The 24,907-nt window shown below is 57.5% G+C and overlaps 3 protein-coding genes across 4 annotated transcripts in view; all 3 read right to left on the bottom strand.

The window, feature by feature from the left end:
• Positions 1 to 928: 928 nt before the first annotated feature.
• On the bottom strand, positions 929 to 1,944 carry SFN (stratifin). Its single transcript, XM_057403395.1, has one exon. The coding sequence runs from the start codon at positions 1,720 to 1,722 to the stop codon at positions 982 to 984; it is 741 nt and encodes a 246-aa protein (XP_057259378.1). The 5' UTR covers positions 1,723 to 1,944; the 3' UTR covers positions 929 to 981.
• Positions 1,945 to 5,004: 3,060 nt separating this feature from the next.
• ZDHHC18 (zinc finger DHHC-type palmitoyltransferase 18) lies at positions 5,005 to 18,028 on the bottom strand. 2 transcript variants are annotated; one of them, XM_057403571.1, is made up of 10 exons: positions 17,738 to 18,028; positions 15,229 to 15,389; positions 13,404 to 13,553; positions 11,745 to 11,882; positions 11,221 to 11,269; positions 10,658 to 10,760; positions 9,127 to 9,236; positions 7,810 to 7,909; positions 5,821 to 5,911; positions 5,005 to 5,052 (listed from the first exon to the last, which is right to left on the bottom strand). In XM_057403571.1, exons 1-9 carry the CDS (start codon positions 17,992 to 17,994, stop codon positions 5,870 to 5,872), a joined length of 1,110 nt encoding a protein of 369 aa, XP_057259554.1. In that variant the 5' UTR covers positions 17,995 to 18,028; the 3' UTR covers positions 5,005 to 5,052; positions 5,821 to 5,869. The 2 variants fall into 2 exon arrangements, with proteins under 2 accessions (XP_057259554.1, XP_057259555.1); XM_057403572.1 differs by lacking the exons at positions 5,005 to 5,052; positions 5,821 to 5,911 and having other exon boundaries at positions 6,865 to 7,909; positions 17,738 to 18,027.
• A 517-nt stretch (positions 18,029 to 18,545) lies between these two features.
• The window catches only part of PIGV (phosphatidylinositol glycan anchor biosynthesis class V), a 6,992-nt gene continuing 630 nt past the window's right edge, over positions 18,546 to 24,907 (bottom strand). The window contains exons 2-5 of the mRNA XM_057403573.1: positions 24,185 to 24,302; positions 22,429 to 22,582; positions 19,631 to 20,788; positions 18,546 to 18,913 (exon numbers count right to left, since the gene is read on the bottom strand). Of these exons, the coding sequence (XP_057259556.1) occupies positions 18,623 to 18,913; positions 19,631 to 20,788; positions 22,429 to 22,515 (1,536 nt within the window). The 5' untranslated portion in view covers positions 22,516 to 22,582; positions 24,185 to 24,302 and the 3' untranslated portion in view covers positions 18,546 to 18,622. The remainder of the gene's footprint in view (positions 18,914 to 19,630; positions 20,789 to 22,428; positions 22,583 to 24,184; positions 24,303 to 24,907) is intronic.

The raw sequence follows: 24,907 nt of genomic DNA, 5'->3' as shown, positions 1-24,907 counted from the left end.
CGCCACAAGTGCTGAGCTTTCGCTCATCCCAGCGCGTCTGGGCCTTGGTGGGGGCGTCCCCACCTCGGTGACACCCCAGGGCTGTCCCCACGGTGCTGCTTTTGGGGGGCCCCTCCTTGGACAGAGCAAGGGGTGGGGGGGTGACACACGACACACCTGGTGATGGGGTTTGGGGCACCGCGGGTTTCCAAGGGGTGGGACACCTCGCTGTGGGATCAGGGACATCAGTGCACTCCGTGGGGCAAAGTGGGGCTGCTGGAACCCTCACCCAGCCCCCCCCCGGAGCCCTTCCATGGGCTGTGGTGATGCAGCCACCAAGGGATGGGGCTCACTGGGTACACTGAGACCCCATCATGGGGCTGGGGGGGGGGAATCGGGAGCAGCCGAACGGGTGCTGCAGATCCCTTGGGACCCGACTGCTCCCTGGTCCTGGTGGGGCAGGAGGTGAAGCAGGAGCTGCCCGGACGCGTGTGCAGGGGAGAGACGAGGCAGACCAGAGGCAGGGGTGCAGGAGACGGTTTATTGGAGGCTTTGGCAATTCACATCACCACCCCTCCGGGATGGGGGGGGCCTGCCCGGACACCCCCCCCCCCCCCCCCCGGCCCCTCACCTCCTCCCATCACAGCTCCAGCCCTCCAAAAGAGGGGGTTTGGAGCCAGCATAGACCAGGCTGCCCCCCGCAATGTTAAATAGAGGGGGGCTGCGATGGAGGAACCCCCTCTCCCTCCCTTCCCGCACCCCAGAGCAGAGGATAAGGGAGAGGGAAGGGGAGGGGGGGGCCATGCCAAAGCCATCCCCCGATCCCGGCATCCAAGCTGGGGGGGAGCCGAGATTCCTTCCCTCCTCCCCCCCCAAAATAACCACAAAAATAACCAAAAACAAAGAAAACCACGAGGCGACGCCCAAGGGACTGGAGGGGTGGGGAAGGGGTGGGGTGGGGGGGGAAGGTGGGGGCCAGTCCCCGGCTCCATGGGGGCTGGTTCAGTTCTTGGGCTCTTCGCCAGCCTCGCCGCCGTCTTCCCCGGCGCACTCGGCTGTCCATAGCGTGAGGTTGTCCCTGAGCAGCTGCATGATGAGGGTGCTGTCCTTGTAGGAGTCTTCGCTGAGCGTGTGCAGGTCCCCCATGGCCTCGTCGAAGGTGGTCTTGGCCAGGGAGATGGCCTGCTCGGGGGCATTGGCGATCTCGTAGTGGAAGACGGAGAAGTTGAGGGCCAGCCCCAGGCGGATGGGGTTCGTGGGCTGCATCTCCTTTTTGCTGATGTCCATGGCCTCTTGGTAGGCTTCCTGGGCGTTGTCTATCGTCTTCTTGCGGTCGTCCCCGGTGGCCACCTCGGCCAGGTATCGGAAGTAGTCGCCCTTCATCTTCAGGTAGAAGACCTTGCTCTCGGGATCGCTCGCCTTCTTGATGAGATACTTGTCCAGCAGGGCCAGCACGTTCTTGCAGACCCCGTTCAGCTCCCGCTCCACCTTCTCCCGGTACTCGTTCACCAGCTGCGCTTTGTCGTCGCCCTCTTCGGTTTTGTGCTCGATGCTGGAGATGACCCTCCACGCCGAGCGCTGGCAGCCCACCACGTTCTTGTAGGCCACGGACAGGAGGTTGCGCTCCTCGTTGGACAGCTCGTCCCCGTGCTCCACCACCGCCTTCATGAAGTCTGCCATGTCCTCGTAGCGCTCAGCCTGCTCGGCCAGCTTGGCCTTCTGCACCTGGTGGTTTCTTGCCATGGCTGGGACGGGTGCGCAGCGCGGACGCTTGGGCAAGGAGCGGGGCCGGGAGCCGACGGAGCCTCTGCCGAGCCCCGGCGCCGGGATTCGCTTTTGGCTGAGCCCCGGAGCCTCGAGCGAGAGCGGGAGGAGCCAGCGAGGGGGGGGGAGCCGGGAGTGGCCGGGACCGCCTCCTCCTCGGCTTCCTCCCCGCCGAGCTCAGCCTTAAAAGGCGAATGGCGGTGACTCACCCTGGGGAAGGGGCGAGGGGCCCGGCACCGCCCCGCGCGCCCCATGGGTGCAGCACCCATGGGTGCCCCCCTTGCACCCAACACCCCCATCCCCGGGGTTGAGGGAGCACCCAGCTCAGGGCTGTAGGCGCTCGGGAAGGGGTGCGTTATCACTGCGGGGGTACGCAGGGATGGGGTGGGTTCGGCTCCTCCATCCACACCCAAGCAGAAGTGGGCCACGAGGTGTGCCAGGTCGTAAAGGCGGTGTCCTCCTCTTCTCCCCCCCCCCGCTGTAAAACTCCTGTCGCTGCCGGTGATTAACGCGCCAGTAATTGCGAGGGCTGGACCGGCAGCTCCGTATCCCCACAGCTGGGGAAAGTGGGGCAGAAAACCTCAGCAACGCACCCAAGGGACAGCCCCAAAGCAGTGGGGACCAGCCCGACCCCTTTCCCCCCCAGAACACCCCATGGTGCTGTGAGCCCGGCTCCATCCTCCACCATGGAGCACCCCAGCCCCACCGGCCGCTCCCCTGCACCCCAGGGCTGCATTCTCCAGCTCAGCCTCTCCCCGAGGCCTCTTCCCGTGTCCCCTGCTGTAAATGAGGGGTTCGGGTCGGGGGTTTTGGGTCAATTTGCCGGGGTTTTGGGCCCAGCCTGGCCGTGGGGCCGCGGGAAGCGCCGCCCCGGTTGGGATCCGCGCTCCGCGTTGCGCTGCAGCTTCACCCCGCTCCTGTCCCGGCTTGTCGGCGCTCGCCGGGCGCTGCCGGGGCTCCGGCCTTATCGGCGTGCGGGAGCCGTGCGGGGAGCGCGGGGTGGGGTGGGGTGGGGCGGGCGCCGGCGGCAGCAGCCGCAGGTTGGGGCCTTGGTTGGGTTTTGCCATCACCGAGACTCGGGGCTTTACTGACCCCAGCAAACACCCCCCGGCGCCACCATCGCTCCCCCGCCCGGCTCCCGCAGGGTGGGTGATGGAGGAGGATGCTGGTGATGGAGGACGCTGCGGATGGAGGGTGCGAGAAGAGCCAGAGATGTTTTCTAACCACACACGGGGAGCTCCCACCCACCCCAAGGGGGATCTGGGGCTTCTCCCCCCCAGCCAAGCCTCGGGGCACACGGTGGGGCTGGGGTGCCCCTGCCTATTGAGGGGCTCATGTGGAGCATTACGAGGGTGCTCGGTTCCTCCAGACCCCCACAGCCCCTTTGTGCGCCCCCCTCGGCTCTGCACCATGTGCAGCACCTCACCGGCAATTACCGCTCCTTCCCCAGCTGAGCAGGATCCACCCTGGGAGCGGGTTACGCCCCAGAACTGGGGAAAGGCGTTTGCCAAAGGAATGGGCACACAGGAGACCATTGCCCCTCTTCCCCCTGAGCAGACCCATCTGTCCCGGGTGGCAGAGGCACCGAGAGCTTCAACCGAGCACAACAGTGCCCATAGAGGGGCTGGGGGGCAGCCGGATGGACCCAGCCCTCTAACACCTCCCCCCCGCAGTAACAAGAGTCAGGAGCCTCCCTCTGAGCCCACAACCCCTTGAGCAGCAAAGCCAAACGTGGTCGGGGTCTGCAGCGCCCAGACCCGGCTCCAGAACCTGCCCCTGCATCAGCCCGGTTGCCCTGGGGCTGCTTAATCCCGGGGTGGCTCTGCTCGAGAGGTCCCCAGGGGGGAGACCCCCGACAGGACCCCCCTGGATGGGGCGTGCGATGGCTCAGGCTTGGCTCAGGCAGCCCCCGCCGAAGGGGCTGAGCCGCTGCCAGGTTTTGGCTGCAATGGGCTGAGAGGAGGCTGGAAGCGCAGTTCTGCTCTACCGGTTTTGTGCGAGTCCCTGGGCGGGTGAAGGGAAGAGCCTGGGATCGCTGTGGGAGGCTGCAGCATCACCCCGCGGAGCAGCCATGGTGAGGAGCAGCACCAGGAGGTGAATCGCCCCGCACCGAGGGGTACCCAGGGGAGCCCAGCCCAGCGCAGGCCCCCGGTGCCCTGAGCAGAGCCGGTGGCGCTGCCGCAGGGTGCCCGAGGGGCTCCGCGATGGAGGCAGGAGGCAGAGGATGCTCAGAGCCCCCCCGGGCACCTCCACCCCTCCAGTTGGACGCTGCCAGCTCCCAACGCTTCATCGTGGGGTGCATTTTGGCAACGGGTGCTCCTTGCGCCCCCAGGCCCTGCTCCTTCCCCCAGGCCCTCAGTGGGGCTCCTGCCCTCCCCACTGCACAGGAGGGTGCAGAGCTCTGGGAGGCTGAGACTTGCCCCAAGGCCATGCTTAGTGCCACAGCTGAGTTCAGGGAGCTCCCAGCTCACGGTGCTGTGGCACCGGGGTGCCAGCGCTTCGTGGCTCTGCTCAGCTCCCCACCCCATGCAGCAAGTCCAGGCAGGAGCTGCAGGCTCCGTTCCCTCTGCCCGCGGAGCAGCAGCGACACCAGCGTACAGGAAAGAGGAGAAACCTTTATTTTGGTACAAAAGTCAAAGGCAGAGATAGATGGTGAATCCGACCGGGCTCTACGGTGGGCTGGGGCAGGCAGCTCCCAGCCTGGCCTGGGCTGCAGCCCCCATCAGGGTGCTGCGGAGCTTGGATCCCTTCTCCTAGAGCCGGAGCCGTGGTCAGATGAAAGGGGCAGGGGGGGATCCTCCACCCATGGACACGGCTCGGAATGGGGCTGCTGGGGGTAGGAGGGGGGCGATGCCACTGACTCGGCTGTAAACGCTCTGGCACGAAGCCTGCCCGGTTCAGAAGCCCGCTGGGATGGTAACCGCTGCCTTCCAGCATCTACAGGAGGGGAGACACCGTCACTGGGGGGAAAGCTGGCGGTCAGCGGGAGCCGCTGGCCATGCAGCAGCAGGAGACGGCAGGACCCCGTTATTGCACTCGGCTGTTATGGCTTTGAGCTGCGGGCCCGCGGCACGGCCTTGGGAAAGCTTCGTTCCCCCGGGCACGGCCCCGTTCCCCCCTCGCTTGCGGCGGGAGGGGGGGAAGGCGCAGCCCTGGCGAGCAGAGGCACTCGTGGTGGTCATGGCTGTAGTGTCGGGGGCTGCCCGCAGTGTTCTGGCTCCCCACGGGAGGTGGAGGGCTCTGGGCTGCCCGCAGTGTCCTGGCTCCCCACGGGAGGTGGAGGGCTCTGGGCTGCCAGGGCTCTTGATACTGGGTCAATGAGAGGAAGAGGAGAAGGGAGGAAGAGAAAGAGAGGGTTAGTGCTAGAGATACACGTGTGAGGAGCAGCAGGGAGCGGAGCAGAGCAGGCGCAGAGGCAGAAACGGGGGGCAGTCAGGATGGAGAACACTGGTGGCCACAGGCAGGGAGAAGGGACTGCAGGGGCTCGTGGGGTGCTGTAGGAAGGGAGAGGGGCAGCGCTGCTGCCCACAAGTGAAGCAGGGCTTCATTCCAATGTGCTTTGAAGGAACTTCCCATGGCACGGTAAAGGAAAGCAGAGGGGAAGGTTGGGATTGCCTGAACCCCAGCACAGGTCAGAGCTGGGACTAGAAATGTGCTCCAGGCTCCTAACACTAAATCTGCACCAAGTGGGGGCTTCCTCCAGCCCATCACGGCTCCACCGAGCACAAACCACCTCCCATGTGCCTTCCAGCAAGCACTGGGCCTCATCAACGCTCAGCCCCAGCATTCCCCAAGCCCCACCATGCACACGCCTCGTACCAAACCCAACCCAAGGCTGGCTGGAGCCATCCCTCCCCTCCGGCCGAGGCTGAGGGCAGCCCCTCTGCACCAAGACAGCACTGCCCAGGGCTCGGGGTCCCTCCCGCCGGTGGGATGCCCATGGAGGGGTGGTGGGATGGACACGGCTCATGGATGTCTACACAAGCGGAGGGTGATGGGCTCCTGGAGAGAGCTGCTCATGCAGTGATGAGATGGGTGGCTCGAGTGGATGGCAGGGAGATGAAAGCGCTTTCTTACCAGCCAACCCTCAAGGCAGGGCTAACGTCCGGGGAGGGGGCACGTCCCGTCAGGCTGTGCAGGAAATGGCAAAGTCCTGGCAGGCGTCCTCCTGGGGAAGACACCAGAGATCATGAACCTCAGCATCCCCTGGTCCGGCCTGGGTGAGACACAGGGATCTTGGACCACAGATCCCGAGCGAGGTGGGGTGGGAAAAGGAGATGGCTCCTGCAGGAATGGGAGCAGGAGTGGGTGAGACCCTGCCCGGAGACACGGGCCAGAATAAAACCCCTCACTCCAGCAAGAGGCACGGCAGCACCACTGCTGCTGAGCATCGCTGAGCATCCCTCCCAGCCCCGTCCTGCAGGATGGGCCTGGGCCTAATAAAGAGTCCAGCTGCCACCTGATGGCTGTTCGAGGCTCAGACATCTGCCCTCTTCTGTCTTAAAGGAAGAAAATCACCATGCAAGCAATTAACTCTTTAAAAATATACTTTTATTGAGTAACAAAGGAAACTGGTTTAAATTAAACCAGGAAGGAGCCTGGCCCCGGGTCGCACCACCCGCACTGTCCTCACTCCCCAGCACCAGACCAGCCTGGCCCCCCTTGCCCCTCCAAGAGGCTCTTCCAAGGCCCCGCTGGGAACATCCCTGGGGATGGAAGGGCCTCTCTGGATGCAACGAGACGGCAGAGCAGCACCGGGAACCTCCCTGGCCATGCACTGGGATCCAGCAGGAATTCAGCAGCCACCACCTCAGTGGAGGGGAAGGGGGAGCTGGTGGCCACAACGAAGCAGCACCAAGATCTCCTTGCAGCCAGCCAGAAATGTGAGGCCAGGGGAACCTTGTGCCTCTGCCGTGCCCCAAAGCTGCAACACACAAGGCTGGTGAGACTGAGGGGGGGGTCCAGAAATGTGCTGCCTCTGCCTGAGGTTGAAACACCCACACGTGGCCCATGGAAAGCTGAGCAGGCAGCTGGATGCTGCAGCCACTGCCCTGGTGCTAACATGCACAACGCTACCTGCCCCCAGTACAAAATGTTCTACATAGAAAACAACCCTACAAATTGTGCAAAAATATCCAGCAGCTTTTAATCCCATGATTCAAGTATTGCTCACAAGGCCTGCGATTCCCCCCTGCAAGCTCAGAGTCCCACACCTCCCAGCTGTAGCCTTGGCAAGCAGCATCTCACGAGGAGAGCCACAGAACACTGCGTGTTTCTTCCTCCCCATTGAAAGGGGACTCATCTGAACTTGGGTCCTGGCTGCAAAACGTTGTCTCACTGAGTGGCAGGGTCAAAACACAACGAGTTCTTCAGCACTGCCTCAGTGACCAGCCAGGAAACACGATCGAGAGCAGGCGGGACACGCAGCCAGCTTCCATGGGTGCTGGGAGCCAGAGTCCTCCCGGCTCCACAGCCCCAACTTACCAAGGCACAGCAGCTTCTGGGAATGAAAAGCTGCCCCAGCAGTGGCCGAGGGGAGAACCTGGTCACTGAGAGACACAACAGCCCTTGCATGTCGGCACAGGGGAGCAGGACACGGATGTAACAGGGATACAAGGGAACTTACACCTGCACCATTCCAAGAGATGAGGCGTGACAGCCCAGTGGGAACCATTTCCCTGTCCCACCTCATTCCTTGGGGCAGGAAACACAGTGACCCCCTGGAGCAGACACTCCAGGCTCAGAGGTCTGGGGGCTCTCCAGACCTATCTGCTTCCCAGGGGCAGCAGGGACCCCCTGCTTCCTGCACGGGTCCTGCATGCTGCTGGGCAGCGTCAGTCCAAGGTCCAGAGAGGCCACATCACAGTGAAACAAATCCACCCAAAATAATAAATAACGCTTCAAAAAAGGCAACTTTTGGCTCGAGTGAGTCTCTGGCAGCTCTGTGGCACAGGGCTTCCCACCCGAGGCTGGGGAAGTGGGAAGAGGGAAGGTACTGGTTGGAGCAAGGTGCAGGCGCAGCAGGCACTGGGCTACACCGCAGCACGGTTAGGGGATGCCTCCTACCATGCTGGTGTCAGTTTTGGCTCCAAGGGATGGGATTTCACTCTTAGGACTGGACGGGGTCCCGATATCTGGCTGGATAAATCCTCTTCTGTCTATCAAACTGGAAAACAGGAAGGGAAGGGTGCAAGGGAGAGGAGTGAAGGAAATGCAGACTCCACAGAGACTCAGAAGCCACAGGGAGGGCTGTCCTCATGGGAACAGCTCACCAAAGTGTCACTGGATAACACAGCTTCCTGCCCATTACACAGACCACAGACGTATCACACAAGCCACCAAGCAGCCATGAGGCAGTTTTGGGTCACCACAAACCCAAGTGGAAAATGGCAAAAGGAAACAATGTGAATGAGAAAAAGAACTGGAGTAAAACCCTGTTCTCCCCCCCCCTCAACCTCCCAGCAAAGAGCCTGGCTCCCTGAATCCACAGATTTCCCATCTCCGAATGGCAGCACTGGCATTTAGGCACCTCTGAATCCAACAGAGAGGCTGGGGGCATTTCAGGTGTAAGTATAAAGCACTTTGATTGTAGCTGCATACCCTCAGACACCCTCCCCTGCTGCTGTGCTACACTGAGTTGGCACCTCCGAGATGCTCCATGTAAATCCAGATTGGATCCACTCACTAAACTGGTCCCAAGGATCCCTACATGCCCCAGGAGGCTGAGGGCTCTAAGTCAGTGTGCAGGCTCTCAGCTGCAGCACAGCACAAGGGACACGGGCTTGACTGCCCACTTGCACCCTCTTGTGACAAAGCAGCGATAACCCTGTGCTGCAGGTACCCGTGTGTCAGGCCCAAACCTTCCTGACATCTGCCCACCTTTGCCTGTGGTTTAACCTCGGTTCTGGTTAAGTCCAGGTAAGGATTTGGTAGGATGCTGCTCAGCATTACAGGTAATGTAAGTGTTGGTGAAGGTCAGGGTCTCTGCACAGCCTGCTGTGGGTCTCTGCTGCCTGCTTGGCAGGATGCTCCTCAGAGGACAGGAGGAAAACCATGTGCTAAGAAGTGCTGCCCCTCCTGGTATTTGCCCTCTGCTGCCATTACTCTCCCCTTATTGAATCACAGGATGTGTCTGATCTGTGAGCTCCATAAAACAATTACAGTGACCCGAACTCACCAAGCTCAAACACAGGAGAAGCAATAGGATCTCCCACTTATACACATCCCCAGCCTTCCTCTGCAGAGGCTGGGGAACTGCCTCCTCAAAGCAGATGTGTCTGTGCTGTCACAGTCTCCCTGAACAGTGATGGATCTGTCCTTTCCAAGACCTCTCTCACAGAGCAGGATGCAATTCCCAACGCCTTGGAGGGCAAGGGCTCTTACCTGGGATGGAAGGGTCCACACAGCACCGCACAGCAGTTTGTGAGGATACTTTTATGGCTGTAGGGATTGGCAAACTCTGAGCCCCTCTTATTTGACCAGGACCCTTTGATCTGAAAGGGAAGGGATACACGCAGATTAAGGTAGGAAAGAGGTGACAGCAGATGATTAGAGGATAATGGACTTGCTTAAGAGGCAGAAGAGGTTTGCCTTACTGCAAGCAGGGCAGCTGCAGAAAGGCAGCCAGAGGAGACAGCAACACGCTGCTCCTGCCTCTGCCAAGGCTCGACCTTGCAGCTAGAAAGCTCCAAAGCTGTGCCCTCCCCGTGCTGCAGGGCACCCTGTCAGTGCCACCAACACCAGCCTCCTCTTCTTCCTCCTCCCTGCTCTCTCCTAAGCTGAAAGCTCACCAGAGCAGGGCTCTGCTGGGCTCCTCAGGCTGAACAAACAGCAAGGGGATCCCCAGGCCACGCTGCAATGGGAAGAAACAATCTCCTCTGCCCCCACCCTGAGCATCTGCCACTGGGACTCTCAATTTCGAAGCCCTGGTCCCATCAAGCACAGGCAGACACGGGTGGGCAGATGCTGTACCCGGCCCCAGGCCCCTGCCTGCAGTGAACCATTTACCACCACGTTTCCTCCTTTTGTTTTTATTTCCTCTCCCCAGCTGCAGCATCAAGCTGGCAACGTGGGCAACGCAGGCAGAGAGGCCACGGGCCACGTGCTTCAGACCTGGTGCTCTCTGCACTAGGGTGCAGGCTCCATTAGCTTCACCCCCATGGGCTTGGGCAGCCCTGTCAACACCTCTGAATGTGGCAGAAGGGTGGAGAGGAAAGGGGGAAAAGAAGTAAAAAAAGGATGCAAAGATGCCTTCTGCAGTGCTGGGAGCCTCCAGCTGGTGCTGCTGGTACAGGTACTTCTGGCCAGAAGGGTGAATTTTGATTCCAGGACCAGACAGATCCTGCTTTTCTGTACAATCTGCCTCGCTCAGGGTGCTCATTTGGTCCTTGGAGTCTGCAGGCTTTAAGGTAAATCTCATGTCTGGAGATGCCTGTACATTATTTGCCTACTAGACATGAGGAACTGATAGAGACAAAGGGACTTGCCGAGGCTCTCAGAGGAAACCTGTGGTTATGCAGGATGCTGAATTAAGCTCGCCCATGTCCCAGGCTAACACCCAGATGAATCTCTGGGGCCAGCCTTCCTTGTTCCATCTCACAACTCCTCATTTTAAGCCAGGCCACACAGACTGGAGAAAGCACACACGTGACCTTCCAAACAGCGTGACCCCCACAGCCTGACACTGCCAAGCAACACGGGTGGCACAGACCCCTGCTGCTGTGTGCTGCTTTGCCCTTAACGCTTTGGGCACAGGCTGTTTGCTCTGCAGTGGATTATCACAGGCAATGCAGGCAGTGTGCCCTACCGAGATACTGCACTGAGGCAGGCAGCCAAGGATCCCCTGGAAACCTCACCTCTGCTTCAGGAAGGACCAGGGCTGGCCCTGCAGAAGGACACACATCCAGGTACTTACATCTTCGTTCGTCGTCAGGTTGGAGGCAACTAAATAAGTGTGAAAACCTGAGAGGCCCAAAATAGACCAGACTGAGAAAAAGCAAATCACCAGCTCCAGCACAGTGCAACAAGAGTCAAGGAAGCCTCAGGGAACAAAACCATCCTGCAAAGAGGGGCAGAGGACTCTTCTGGGAGGTGTGGGCTGCAATCACAGACACTGGGACAAGAGAACATCCCAGCAAGGTTCCCATTCCCCGTGCCATTCTGCAGGCACCCATCCACTAAGGCACAGCCTGCTCCAGCTGCTTCCCTTTCCATGTAAAGTTGCAAACTGGGAAACAACTTTGCCACCCATCCCAAGGCAGGGGTGATGAATTAAAGGTCTTCCCATTTGGTAATGCTATCAGCATGCAGATGAAGGGGTGCCTGCCTGCCCCAACCACATAGCGAGGGGACTAAATTAAGTTGTGGGAAGTACACCAGGGTGACCCCACAAAGAGCTCCCTGCATCCCCTGTTACACGATTGGTGCTGCTGCACCAGTGCGCAACAGTCGGAGCAGCTGATGGCATCAGAAGGATATCTTGCAGGTGTTGTCTTCAGAGTGGTGAGGAATCCATCTCTCTGAGAGCCTGCAAAGCAAAACAGGACAAGGAACAACATCCCATCAGGCAGCCTTGCACCTCCAGCCAACACGTCACTCCTGAGCATGCAGGCACCCCACTGGGGCTGTATGGATCTGCCTGAGTCTGGAACTGCAGAAATGGCAATGCACAGACACAGCTCCAGGAGATGTGGGGCTGTCACCATCCTGGTTCACCCAACTTCCCAGGTTAGGAGCAGATGCACCCTTCAATTCCTTTGCTCTGGAGGGGATAACCCAGTCACAAGCTCTCCAGGTCCCTCTGCAGTGAAGCGCAGGGTGGGTTTGAGGCTCTCTGCAGTTTGAGACCCCCGTTATTCAGACCACCTGCACCAAAAAGCCTCATCTAAATCAACCAGACCCTTCCCACGCGCTGCCCAAGAGGAACAGGGACCCAGTGCTGCCTCAAGTCACTCGTGGCCAGGAGCGTGGCACGTGGCGCCGCTGGTACCCGTGGTACTTACGCAGGGTGAGGTGGGTGACGACACAAGCGAAGATGAAGGCTGTCAGGAAGGAGAGGGAGAGGATGAAGGCATAGAAGTAGCGATAGTTGCGCTTCCCCACGCAGTTGCCCACCCAGGGGCAGTGGTGATCAAACCTCTCTGAAACAAAGGGACAGGGTGAGAAACTCCTGCCACCTTGCAGGAACACAGCAAACTCTGCTGAACCTCTGAAATGCCCCATCCCTGGCAGGGTCCAAGCCAGACTGGACTGAGCATTGGGTGACATGGTCTAGTGTGAGGTGTCCCTGGATGACCTCAAGGTCCTTTCCAACCCAAACCATTCTTGAGTCTATGAAAACCAGAGGCTTCCACCCACCACCCTGAGACCAGAACCTCCCTGCTCAGCAGGAAGTTTCAAAGAACACTGCTGTCTCCTCACATACCCTTTTCATCATCAAAGGCCAAACCTTTCCTCTAGCCAAACCCTGCACAAACACAAGCCTTGTGACTGGTAGCACCTAGCATCACTGGAACTGAAAAGGAACAGGAAAAGGGCAGCAGTTTTTCCAGTACCTACGGCACCGGGTGCTGCTCCCTCTCTGCCCATCGGCTTCCCCTGCCTTCTGCAGGGCACAAAACCATTTTCAAAGTGATAAAGATATGCCTCTAAACCCACAGGAACGGCCTGGGAAGGCAGGGCAGGTGCAGTGTGGCTGGAAACACTCCCCATGAGACTGCCTTCTAATGAAAGGGCTGCGTTTCAGACTAACTGCTCTGCATGGGACACCAGCGCAAGCAAAGCCTGTGGCACATAAAGCAGGCACATGCCTGCTCCCCTCCTCTTCCACCAGTGCCTCAGCCACCGCTGCTCTCCAGTGCAAGGAAGAGTCACAGCCACCCATGGCTATGCTCAAACACAGGACACTTGGAAACACCCAAACTATGCCCAAACCGGAACCTTGGGGTCCTGCAACTGTTCCTCAGGCTGCCCTGGAAGACAGCATAAACCAGCCTCTGCCTCCACATGATACTCGACCAGGAGCAACTGCACAAGGAGTAAACTCTCTGGGCATGCCCCTAAACCACACAGCACCCTGCTGCCAGTTCAAGTTGCTCCAGTGCAGTCAGGCAGTGCTGGGAGTCCCCCTGCAGCTGCTGCATGCCTGCATGGAGCCATCAGGGGCTTTTCTCTAAGTCTTTGTTCATTCTCTCCTGCCCCACCGTACTCAGAGAGGATCCAGAAGAGCTCAACCAGCATCTACGGTGGTGCCTCTGCCAGCCTGGTGACAGCAAGGCCACAGACAACAAGAAGCCAGCAGCAAACCTCGTGTTTGGTGGAAACCTTAGTTGCACTGGTGCTGCTTTCATTTTAAACAGGAAGAAGAAAGAGCACTCCGTAACTAATCATAGAATCATAGAATAGTTTGGGTTGGAAAGGACCTTAAGATCATCCAGTTCCAACCCCCCTGCCATGGGCAGGGACACCTCACACTAAACCATCTCACCCAAGGCTTCGTCCAACCTGGCCTTGAACACCGCCAGGGATGGAGCATTCACAACCTCCCTGAGCAACCCATCCCAGTGCCTCAGCACCCTAATCCTTTACAAGAAGCAAAAGCAAGCTGTCCAAGAACACAGAACAGGCTCCCCCAAAAGCCACCAGCACTTTTCTGGGCTTACCAACACAGTTGTCACAGACGCTGCAGTGAGAGGTGCGCGGAGGGCGGAACATTTTGCAGGTGTAGCAGTACTTGAGCTTCACCACGTACTTGTTTATGACCACTTCCATGGTGCGGGCGGGCGGGCGGTACGTGGAGGTGCCCATGCTGTCTGCAGGGGCAGGGAGGCATGGTCAGAGCAGTGCAGGTGAAACCCAAGCCCCCAAACACCACCCAGCAGGCAGGGTAAGGGATCGGCATCTCTTGCTTTTAAGCAGAAGCGAAGAGGCAGCTCAGCCTACAGGGTTTGTTGCAGGGTAGGCAGCCAGAAACTCCAGTCAGTTCCTCGCAGCATTATTTATGTCCTTTCCTGGTCTGTTCAATAGCAGGGATGCCAAGAGGAAGCAATATCTGCCCAATGCTTTGAGAACATAATAAATAGCGAGCATCAAAGCAGCAGTGCCCGGTAACACCAACTCATCTCTGCGTCTCTAACGGATCACAACACAAGGAGGCAACAGAATCTGTTAACACACCTGTGGCTCCTCCTCTGCTGCAAGCACCCAGGTTACAGGAATCAGAGTAACCTCAGCAGAAGCCTCCCCTGCCACCACCAGCACACAACTTGCCAACCCACAGCTGGAGCCAGCAGCTCAAGAGACTCATTTCCATTGCCACGGGGGAGGACAGTGAGCAGGTCTCCAGGGCTCCAGGCAGACTGCACTGCAATTTGACATGTGTGTGTCAGCAGCACAAGAGGATTCCGCCTCTAAAGTTCCAACTTGAGGGGTTTTAGGGACACAGCACGTGTGTGTGCTGGCACTTCATTATTCACAGGGGACTGGCAGTTGGAGACTGCTTCTCTGCTCAGCTGAAGAGTGATGCGGAAAACCTCTGCATCACACTTGCAGTGTTGGAGGTTATTCCTTTATTTCCCTCTTAGAAGAGCCCTTTTCCAACTCAGGGGAAGCCTTTGCAAATAGAGATGTAACAGTGAGTGTTAAAAGGATAAGAAGTGGATTATATGAACAGTAACAGCTGGCACATCAGGCAGCATCTGCAGCCAGATTACTGCTTGAGGCGCTTATAAATAGAAACATGGATCACCACTCTGAGATTTTAAACCCATTCTTTTAGTCAGCTGTAGAATTACTGCCTTGCAAATGTCTTCAAAGGGGCACATTCAAGCTGTCTCACATTAGCTTTGCTAAAGCATTTGATACTCTAGGTCACACCGACAAGTTCTACGGATGCTGGAGGCAAACACCTTCCTGGCCACCACTAAAGCAGTGTGACGCTGTGGTTTTCAGATGGGGACAAACACTAGCGTACTGTTAGACACCATCACAATCAGATGACCTTGCAGCACAGCAGGCTGAATGCCAAATCATAATCTTAAGAAGCATTCATGCCTGAATTAATTATCCCACGTCCTCAGCACTGGTGTTTTGCAGGGGATGGTACAAGGACAGATTCCTCTCAGGTTGGACAAGGTTCAAAGGAACTGCTGCCCACTCTGGTGTTGTCCTGAGGGCAGGAACAGGCACAGCCATGAGCTGCTGTCCAGGGATTTGCCTGGGGAAGTGATGGAGCTGAACAGCAACAAACCCCACTTCTGCTTCTCTGCAGAAACTCTCTCTGAAGCACTGCCTGCTGTGCTACAAGAGCTTGGTGCACCTCTCTTACCAGGACTCCTAAGACACCGTCAAGCCTTACAATGTGATACTCTGCTCTCTTCTCCCCCTGGACAACTGGTCAGGAGGCAAGGGACAAGAAAGGAGCCCAAAACACACGCGTGCACACAGGCATGCGCTCAGCAGACAGAAGAGAGGGAACAGGAGTCTCACCGATCCGCTTTTCCAGGTCTGCAGCCTCACTTGGCGTGGCTCGGGGCAGGATACCTGGGTCTCTGAAGCTGGTCTGCAGCAGGCAGCTGATGACAAAGAAGAAGAGGACGGCTGCAATGATGGGGATGGCCAGGGTCAGGTGAGTGGCAAGGAAGGGGCAGCTGTTGGGAAAACAAACAGAAGTTGCATTGTTACGAACCATCAGCACACATCTGGCCCTCAGCTATCATGGGGTAATGGGCTGAAGCTCTGCTGCTTTGGGGAGACCACTGGAACAGCAAGAGCCAGCCCAGAGTGGCACTGGAAAGACAGGGTCTTCACAGTACAAGCCCCTGCATGCAACCTCTTTGCCCTTCACGAGTCCCAGGATCAAAAACCTGACCCAAAGCCTGGCCACCTTCTACACCAGCAGCATCAAGAACACCTGGAGACACCCCCCCAAGCTAAACACGGATCAAAATCAGCATGAACACGATCCCATTTGGTCCGACCGTGAAGCTGAGAGGGACCTTGGCTTCGATTCAGCACAGCTCGGCTGTCTCTGGATAACTCGCGTGCCCTTCGTGCTGTGCCAGATGTTTGGATGAGGACACCTTCCAGCACTGACACCAGGAATTTAAGCAGATAATGCCTGCTCCTGGGCTTGCTTCACCATGAGCTGGGGCTGGTTTCCCACAGATGGGTACCAATAGGATCAAGGCAGCTCCGTTACTCACAGCACAACAGGGGAAGGCAGCAGAGGAACACAACTCTTCGCATGGCAAGTGCTGGAGACCCGTCCTTGCTCTGCAGAGGGATTTGCTATTATAAGCACTGATAAGTACCCTGAGTGGAGCCCAGGCAGGCAAGCTGCTGGAGCCCTGGCGCCTGCGGGCAGTGCTAAGGCTCAGTAACGCTGAGAGGCAGTTTGAGAGGATTAAACAACTTTTGTTTCAACTCCCAGGCTCAGCTGCTCAGAACAAAGCAGCCACCAAGCAACAAAATCCCTTCAGCTCCAGATCAACGCTGCTGCTGCCCAGGCCCTCGATCACCTCCCTGATGGAAGAACAGAAAGGTCTCTGGAATGAGGGACGGGAGCTCCTTGCCACCTCTTTCCTGGGAGACTCGCTAGAGCCCATTTCCCCTGTCAGGCAACAAGAATTCACATAAGCCTCATGAACTATAGATGCAGGCAAGATGTATTTGCTGTACATCCAGCAAACTGGAACCCATGCGACAGAAGCAAACTGCTAAAATAACAGCTTGGAAAGCCCCAGGGCATCTTTAACCAAGAAAGAGTGACTAGGCACGAAGGGAGAGGAGAGCAGATGTCCTCTGCTTGGCCCCACACAAAGCAGTCACTGTGCTAGTGCTGCCCATTAGTTTCAGATGCAGCAGAGAGACCTGTCAAAGGGGCACAGATGACACCGAGAAAGGAGCTTTCGCGTTGGGATGCCATTACCGCCTCCCACAGCTGCCTGCCTCTCGCAGCTCATCTGACTTCTCAGAGCCTCTAATCCGATCAAATAGCTTCATCTCCCCACCAGCAGGTTTGGGCAGCTTTACTCCGCGACTCACAGGGATAACGCTGTGATGTGAAGGCACGGATGAGCCCCCTGCTTCGCTCGGTGGCAGGAAAACCAAGCTCCCTTCCCTCCCGAGACAGGACAGAGGCAGGATAGCAGCCCTCAGAGGTGTCAATAACCAACTGCACTCCTTCCCTTTCTCCTCCAGGCACCATAGCACTTAACCGGGTGCTCCTGGCTCTCCCCTCCCTTAGGGTCCAGGAGCAGGGAGCTTCCCCAGGCCAGCTTTCCAAAGGGAAAGGGGACTGGGGGGAGATGCTCCCTCTTCCCCAGACACCCCTGCACAACAGGGGCAGAGCTCCAGTGGTCATCGCGGTGGGATCCCAAAGGATTCCACTGTTCATTGAGCGCCTTTAATAGAAACATTATTCCTGCTGCCTCTATGGACAAAAATCAGTCCAGGAGTGCAGCTCTGGACCAGTCCTCTCCTCGGTAGCAGGAGGTGCATTTAGATACCGGGGTGGTGATGCCGGGAGGATGTTAAACCTCTTCCCACGGACAGGCTGAGGGGCCCCACATAAACACAGCTGGGGACAGGCAGAGGGGAAGCAGTGACTGCCTGAAAGCGGGTCTGGAGCTGCACAGAGAGGAACGGCTCAGGAGGATAAAGGATGAGTAAAGGATGGATAAGGGGTGGGTAAAGGACGGGTTAGGGATGGGTAAGGGATGGATAAGGGGTGGGTAAGGGACGGGTAAGGGACGGGTTAGGGATGGGTAAGGTATGGATAGCGGCGCTCACAGGGGGAACCCCCCCCCCAGCCACGTCCCTCTGCCCCAGGAAACGGGTGTGACGGCACCGAACCCACGGCTCCCCCCAGCAAGAGCGGGCTTAAAGGAGCTGCTCGGGGACCGGCTGTGGGCAGCGGGGACCCCCGCAGAGGGTGGGGAGACGGGAGAGCCCCAGGGCGGTGCCCAGAGCCCCCGGCCCGGCAGCGCGGACTCACTCGAAGGCGAAGAAGAGCCCGCTGGTGGCGAGGATGAGGCCGAGGGTGAGGGCGAAGACTCCGCTGTGCCGCGCCAGCATGAGGCGGCCGCCGCAGTAGAAGCGGTTGCGGCCCGGGAACACCTCCCACTTCCGCCGTGGCCGCCGGGCCGCGCCGGGCCGCTCCGTGCCGGTGGGTGGCGGAGGCGGGGAGGCGGCCGTGGCCGGTGCCGGTGCCGTGGCCCCGGGCGGGATCTGCCGGTACTCGCAGTCCTTCATGGCGCCGGCCCGGCCCCCGCCGCCCGCCCGGGACGAGCCCGCCCTGCGCCGCTCCGCAGCGCCCCCTGCCGCCCGCGCCGCCCAACCGGAGCGCTCTCGTCCCGGGAGCACCGGGGTGGGGGGAGCGGGGAGACCCCGCCCGTCCGCTGCCTGCTCCGTGTCCCAGCACCGCGGGTCCCGGTTGGAGCCGGGGAAAACGCCTTGGAAGAGAAGGAACGGGAGAGGCCCGAGCAGGTCCTGCAAGGCAGCAGGACCCTCCCTGCCATGAAGGGCTCAACGCAGCGGTTTCCCGATGGATGGGAATCTGATGGACACAGATCCTCGCCAGAAATAGTTGCTCAGCGGCAGTATTTCCCCTAAAAGACAGGAACCAAGATGCTCTCTCCCAGGAATGCTGGCTATCAGTACTAACAGCAGAGATGGGGGTGGGATGCTGCAGCATCACAGCAAAGAGAACGTGCCCGGTTTGCACACAGCGACGGCTCTGCACGCTCCTACTGAGGAGTAACTCCCTTGTAACCGAGACTACAGCATCACTACACGTACACCAGGGCTTTCTTCAACAAGTGGGTTTCAGTTGTGACCAGTGCTGCTGCCCCGCAACCAGCCTGCACCAACGCACCCCGCGCTATGTCCACGGCAAGAAGTTGCAGTGCAGAACCAGCCCCAGCAGCCAGTAGGACAGGAAGAATCCGAGGATGCATCTGCTGAGCGGGGTGATGGATCTGCAGCTCAGCAGCAGCCTCACCACGGGGTTCGCACAGGAACCAGATTTACCCTGAAGAGATTCCTCATAGCGAGGTGCGGAGGTTTGATCATCAGTCCCTTCACTCCGGAGTAAAGGTTCGTATTCCTGAAGGAGGTGAGCAGAGAACCAGTACAGAATGGGAGAGGAGGAGTGGAGCAATCGGGTCAGCACCTGAGAACAAGCAGAGCACAAATCACATCGCTGCAGGTCTCTGCCTGTGATCAGCCACCAACCTGCCTCAGACTTCTGACAAGGGGCCCTGAAATACTCATGGTGCGGAGGTTTAGTACACTGAAATCAAACACCTCTTAGCTCAACCTGCTTTAACTATGACAACGTTAGTGTAAGCAGCCAAGCGCTCCCCAGGGTTTAGACTCTTTGCCACTCCTTGCTGAATAGCTCGGAGCAAGGGCTGCAGCTTTAGGGGAGGCTTGAACCTCACTCTTCAACTGCTTTTTGACTGGAACACCCACCCTTCAGTGCCGCTAGCAGTGTCCTAAAGACTGACAAACACTTCACAGGGACTAGTGACAGGTTCTGGCTCCTTTCATTGCCATCCATTAAGCTCAGCCCAACACAATGAGCCTTGTCCTCCAGCAGTGGCCTTACACACACATGTCAAATACCACCCAACACCAGCTGGACCCTTTGATCCCCATCCCAGTGTCCTCACGACACTGAAAACCTGGCAAGCTTCCCTTGGGAACTCTTGCTTTGGAAACTCCCTGTGCAGGCAGCTCCTAAAGAGGAAAGGCAAAGCTTTTGGTCTGCATTGCCCTGTGCTGCCCTGCAGCTGGGACAACCTTGGGCTGCGACAATCACTGCTGCAGCCCCCATGGTACATTCCCCTCGAGAAATCACCCCTGTGTGTTGCTACCACCGTCCTACCTGCACGTGCATGCAGAAGAACCCGAATGCCAGCAGGACCGTGGCATGGACCACATAGACAAAGACAGCGGGGCAGCAAAATCCAGCTCTTGGTTTATCCTCCTCTTCGCTCTTTCTTCTCTCTAAACCAAGAGTCAGGCAGTGCCGCGGGTTTGCACTGATGTACGTGCAGGCAGCCCATGAGCCCAGAAGCGTGACAGGCAAAGCAAGCAAGAAATTTGGTATCTGTCTGAGCTCAAAATACCTTAGAAAGCCAACATTCCAGTAAGTGTCTTGAATATAGGAATAGGCCACAGGGACCTGCTGGGAGCACCAAGGAGGTTTAACCCCATTTGGGGCTGCCAGAGAATAGCCCTTGTCCACAGCCAGCTGGACCAGTGGCTTAGGAACGGTCTGCTCCAGGCTGGTTCCAGGATGACAGAACCTCACATAGGCATAATACTGAAATAAAGCAAAAGGTAGAAAAATCCCAGCACACATCAGAACCACGGAAGATACCACGCTGAGGAGCTGCTTCCACAACAGAGGGAGCTTTCTTACTGACCCTGAACCCACCTGGAGCTGGAGGGCAAAGCCTTTACTGCAGGAGTAGAGAAAGAAGCCAGCATTAACAAGCCCGTTGGCACGCACCCCAGCCGCAAGGGAGAAGAGCAGTCCACTGAGCCAGCTCTGCCCCTTCTCCAGTTGCCACATGGCACTGAATGCCAGGAAGGCAAACATGCTCTCTGAGTAAGCAGCTGCCATAAATACATTGGCAGGGCTGACTGAAAAGAGGATGGCAGCGAGGAAAGCCACCCTGCGACACTGCAGCACGAGGCAGCCCAGCTGATACAGGCCAGCGGCTGCCAGGGCAGAGAAGAGGGAGTTGAGCAGCACAGCTGAGAGCAGCAGGCGGCTCCGCACACACAGCAGCCACTGCAGGGGCCACAGAGCCCCCTCGGCCACGGCTCGCAGGCTCAGGGGGTACAGTGGGAAGAAGGCACAGTTGTGCTCGTACAGGTAACCACGCTCGGCGATGAAGAGGAAGTGCTCTGCGTCCCAGCGCGACAGCCCTCCCAGCAGCTGCTCCACCAGCACGTCCCACAGGCCAGGCTGGGCCAGGCGAGGCGGGGAGAAGGCGTCTGCAGCGTGATCGGGGATCAGGAGGTTGAAGAGAGCCTAGAAAAGAAGAGAGGATTGAAGTCCAGCACAAGTTTTGCACCCGACTGAAAGCACTGAGCAGGACGATCCCCGGGTTCCAAAGAAGGGGACAGGAGCAGCAGAGAAGCCAGGCTGAGGGGCTCTGTGATGAGGATACCTGTGAAAAGGTGCAGACACAATCTTTTGGGGCACTTACATCTGACCTGAATAAAGTTCTGGAACATACCCAGCATGAATCCCCATGGAAATGGACAGGGAAAGATGCTCAACCCCATGCTCAGGTACATCTAACCGCATACCTGCACCCCAGGTACTTCTGCAGCACTGGGGAGCCTCCTGTTCTACTGCATGTGGCATTATTGTCCCAGCTGACACACAAGGGAGAGGAGACAAAAGATTTTTCCCAGAGCAAACTGATGCAGAAGGCATCAGATGATTCCCAGTCCCCTTCTCTAGTCTCTAGATGCCCATCTCCTCTAAAGCTTGCTGTTTGCTTTCTGGAGCTGAGGAAGCAGAATGCACACCCTCTGCCTCCAGGAGCTTGTGGTACTGGCCATGTTTTAAAAGGTGAGAGAAAAACCCAGAAAGTCCATGAGATAGGAAGCATCTAACTTAATGCATTGTAATGTAGCGCCAAAGGAAAACATGCTTCGAAACCCCCAAATCCCCCAAAACCTCAGATGATAAGTTTTGTAGCTTAACTACGTGTAGATTGGGATGAGTCCCCTGCAATGAGTTCAGCCTTGGCAGAGAAAAAAGGCCACACTGAACAAATTGGGACTAAAAGACATACAAAGGCACTGGTTTACCATGAAGCACACATCTGGTCTAACCAGGGCTCTGGCACTGTAGCACGGAGTGTTGCAGCTGATGGTTCCACTCCGTCCTACTCTGTGGTGAGTGGGGCTGCCACAACCTGCCAGCTGGCTGGGAGCCCTGCTGCTGCTGACCAGCTTTAGTAGAATCAGCAAACAGTTTGGGTTGGAAGGGACCTTAAAGCTCCTCCAGTCCCAACCCCTGCCACAGGCAGGGACACCTTCCACTGGAGCAGCTTGCTCCAAGCCCCTGTGTCCAACCTGGCCTTGAACACTGCCAGGGATGGGGCAGCCACAGCTTCTCTGGGCACCCTGTGCCAGCGCCTCAGCACCCTCCCAGGGAAGAGCTTCTGCCTAAGAGCTCATCTCAGTCTCCCCTCTGGCAGGTTAAAGCCATCTTTCTCAGGGTGATGTTGTTTCAGGAGGGCCATGGCTGCAGCCTGGCTCCACTGCCTGTCTTGGTACACACAGGTAAGATGGATGGAGTGAGCAACCATGCTCTCTCATGCTCAGAGAAGGATGTCTCTGGAAAGGAGACTTAGAAGGAACACACAGGAGGAGATTATTGTTCCTTTTCTATGGGTAAACAGAGACTGTAGCCTCTTGTGCTGCCAAACCAGCCTCTTGCAACAGCAGCACGAAAACACGTTAAGTTACATGGACGTCATTTTACTTCACAGCAACCTGCCCCTCTGAATGCAGCTGGTCTGTGGGTTCTCCACAGGAGGAGATGGTTTCCCAACCAGGCAGAACCAGCCAGCTCAAAGCACACTGAAAAGAGAAGCCTGGGAGCAGCAAACAACGGATGTCACAGCAGCTTTGGCTTGGGAACAGGAGACTTGCCTGCAGCAGAAGGGTCAGGGCTCTGCAGCGCACTGCAAACCACACCACCTCTCGGAGGTGGGGATCTGTCCTGCTCACCACCTCCATCCTGTGCTCTGAAGTTGCCTCAGTAGGGCACGGGTGCCATGGGAATGCTCCCTCTGGGTTTGGAAACCTGAGTTGATAAACAGAGGACAGACACAGAAAGGTATTTCAGCCATGTTAGTAAGTGATGTGCCTTTAGTTACTGTTAGGGACTTCAAAGAGCTGCAAATCTATATGAACAAGTCACTTACGAAGGATATCACAGATCTGGGAGATGATGCAGAAAACCTCTTTGATATTGTTCCTATTAAAAAACCCCAACCCTGACTTCTTACCCTTGGCCAGGATGCAGAGGAGAGAGGTGACTCTTGACTCTGCCCATTTCTTACAGGCCAGTGTAAATCCCAGACACAGACAGGCCTCCTCAGCAGCTGCCTCAGCAGAAACACCAGCACCTCACGCCAGGCCCCTGCCAAGCGTCTACACGCACATGCAGGCTCCAGTGTGCTGAATGGGATTTAAACCTGGGCTTGTGTCGGGGCTTTTCTCTGGAATAGAGACAGAATTCAAATGTGGCCTCTGAGCGCAACATCTGTGTGAGCAGCTGCTGTGTGGGTGATGCCAGACACGCTCTCACCTCCTCCCGCTCCCTGCCCTGTGTTTGCCCTGGGAAGCCAAGGACAGCTTTATCCAGCTGCCTCCATGGCACCAACACCACAAGCTCCATCAGGGCAAGGCTGAGGTGCTTCCCCCCAGCCCTTCCATCCAGCAGCAGCAGCATCTCCAGGACGTGACACTCGCACCACTCCACTCTCAGTATTCCAGTACTTTGACAGGGGTCCTGGACTGTGGGGTGAGGGCATCTGCTTATTAAGCGAATCACATGTGCTCAGGCAGCTCTTGTCCACCTCTTCCCTACAAACCTCACCTGCAAGATTTAGAGGGCTTTGTGGAGTCTCCCTGCTTTCATTGATGTTATATTCTGGATTGATGTCATGGGACCAGCTCTGAAAGCACTTGGCCCAGTGCCATGGAAGGCAGTATCTGTTTGCAGCTCTTTAAGATAACACATTTCTTCCGTTAGTTCCCCAGCCACCAACTGCTTTTCAGTTTGAGAAACAGAAGACCCACATCTCGCTGGGTTCCAGTGACACCACATCCTGCACTATTTCCCACCTGCCATCCTTTTGATCCAGGGCTTTACAACACATAAAGACCCCCAGACAAATCACTTGATGATCCAAAACCACTCCAAGGTTTTCCTATTACCATTTCATCAGTGAAGGGAAAAAAAAAAACCCTAGCAAGTTAAACACTGCATGAGAGAGCAGAAAGCAAATCATCATCAGCGCTACAACCAAGATCTAAACACGCTTTTTGGTAGTTGCAGTCCCGAGCCACAGGATTATGCTTCCTATTTAGCCACACACAAGCCTTTGGGCTTTGCTCGTGTTCTCCGTTTGCTGCAGAGCATCCACAGCTACAGACAAAGCAGCTGGTGGGAGGCACAAGCTGCAATGTTATTTTAAGAGAGGGGATACCTCGGCCCAGCTGTAAATTCTATTAAAGCACATTCACAGCTGCAAAGCCTATTGAAGCACAGCAGCACAAATAGTCCCAGCGCTTGAAACACTTGTTAGGGAGCAGAGAGAGAAGCCTCCTTGCATGAGTGTGCCAAGGAGGCTCAGGGCAACCAGCTTAGAAAGCCTGTTCCTACCACGACGCAGCGCACCTTGTACTAGCACGGGGGGAAGGCTACAGAGAGCTGCAGCCCACAGTCAGCCTTCCGCTGGCGAACGGCGTCAGGGCTGGAATGGCTCTGTCCCAGCAAGCGCTGCCTGAAGGAGCACCTGCATGAACGGAGAGAGGACAGCGAAAGGCAAAAGTGGGTTAAAAAGGTGCAAAACCTTAACGGAAGCTGTCTCTGCGTTCCTCTTCGCTTTCGGGTGGGCAACCGCGCTCAAAGAAAGGACGCGGATCCCAACGGACCAGGCGCTGTGTCAATGATGTACACGGGGTCCGTGAAGCGCACTGCAGGCCGCTGGCCAGCCGGTGGCAGCAGGCACTCGCCCCAGCGGCGCTGCCTCCCTCCGCACACGCTGGGGCACAGGGCTCCTGCCGGAAAACGTGCTGGAGCACCGAGAGCGCGAGGGTTTGGGCACGTCCCGGTACTTCTCCAAGGCGCTGCAGGGTCAAGGGACGCTCCGGTTATCGCTGTAAACCCGTTCTGATGCACAGAAACACTGCTTGTTTCAGGGGGTCTGGGCCTGGAGGCTTCACCCGCATCCAAAGGCAATGGGGGCAGTTCCACCCCTTCCTCCTTTGACAACAGCTCGTGTGTGTGAGCAGAAGCGGATTAAAACCAGGATCTGACCGCTCGGTGCGGAGCAGCTCTTGGGAGCTGGGTCAGGCCTAGGCATGACAACGCATGGCGGCCACTTCCCTGTGTGCTCGG

Source organism: Pezoporus wallicus, unplaced genomic scaffold (genome assembly GCF_028554395.1).
Source record: "Pezoporus wallicus isolate ANWC-B61680 ecotype Strahan unplaced genomic scaffold, APGP_CSIRO_Pwel_v1 contig_8232, whole genome shotgun sequence".
Classification (NCBI taxonomy): Eukaryota; Metazoa; Chordata; class Aves; order Psittaciformes; family Psittacidae; genus Pezoporus; species Pezoporus wallicus.
This window is presented reverse-complemented; position numbering and strand designations above follow the sequence as displayed.

What these genes read in the sequence shown, in the direction of transcription:
- SFN (XM_057403395.1), bottom strand. Translation starts at nt 1,722, where the DNA reads ATGGCAAGAAACCACCAGGTGCAGAAGGCCAAGCTGGCCGAGCAGGCT.
- ZDHHC18 (XM_057403571.1), bottom strand. Translation starts at nt 17,994, where the DNA reads ATGAAGGACTGCGAGTACCGGCAGATCCCGCCCGGGGCCACGGCACCG. An exon ending in GGGCTCTTCTTCGCCTTCGA is followed by an intron (nt 15,390 to 17,737) that starts GTGAGTCCGCGC and finishes TTTTCCCAACAG; the next exon opens with CTGCCCCTTCCTTGCCACTC. An exon ending in CTGAAGACAACACCTGCAAG is followed by an intron (nt 10,761 to 11,220) that starts ATATCCTTCTGA and finishes CTCTTGTTGCAC; the next exon opens with TGTGCTGGAGCTGGTGATTT.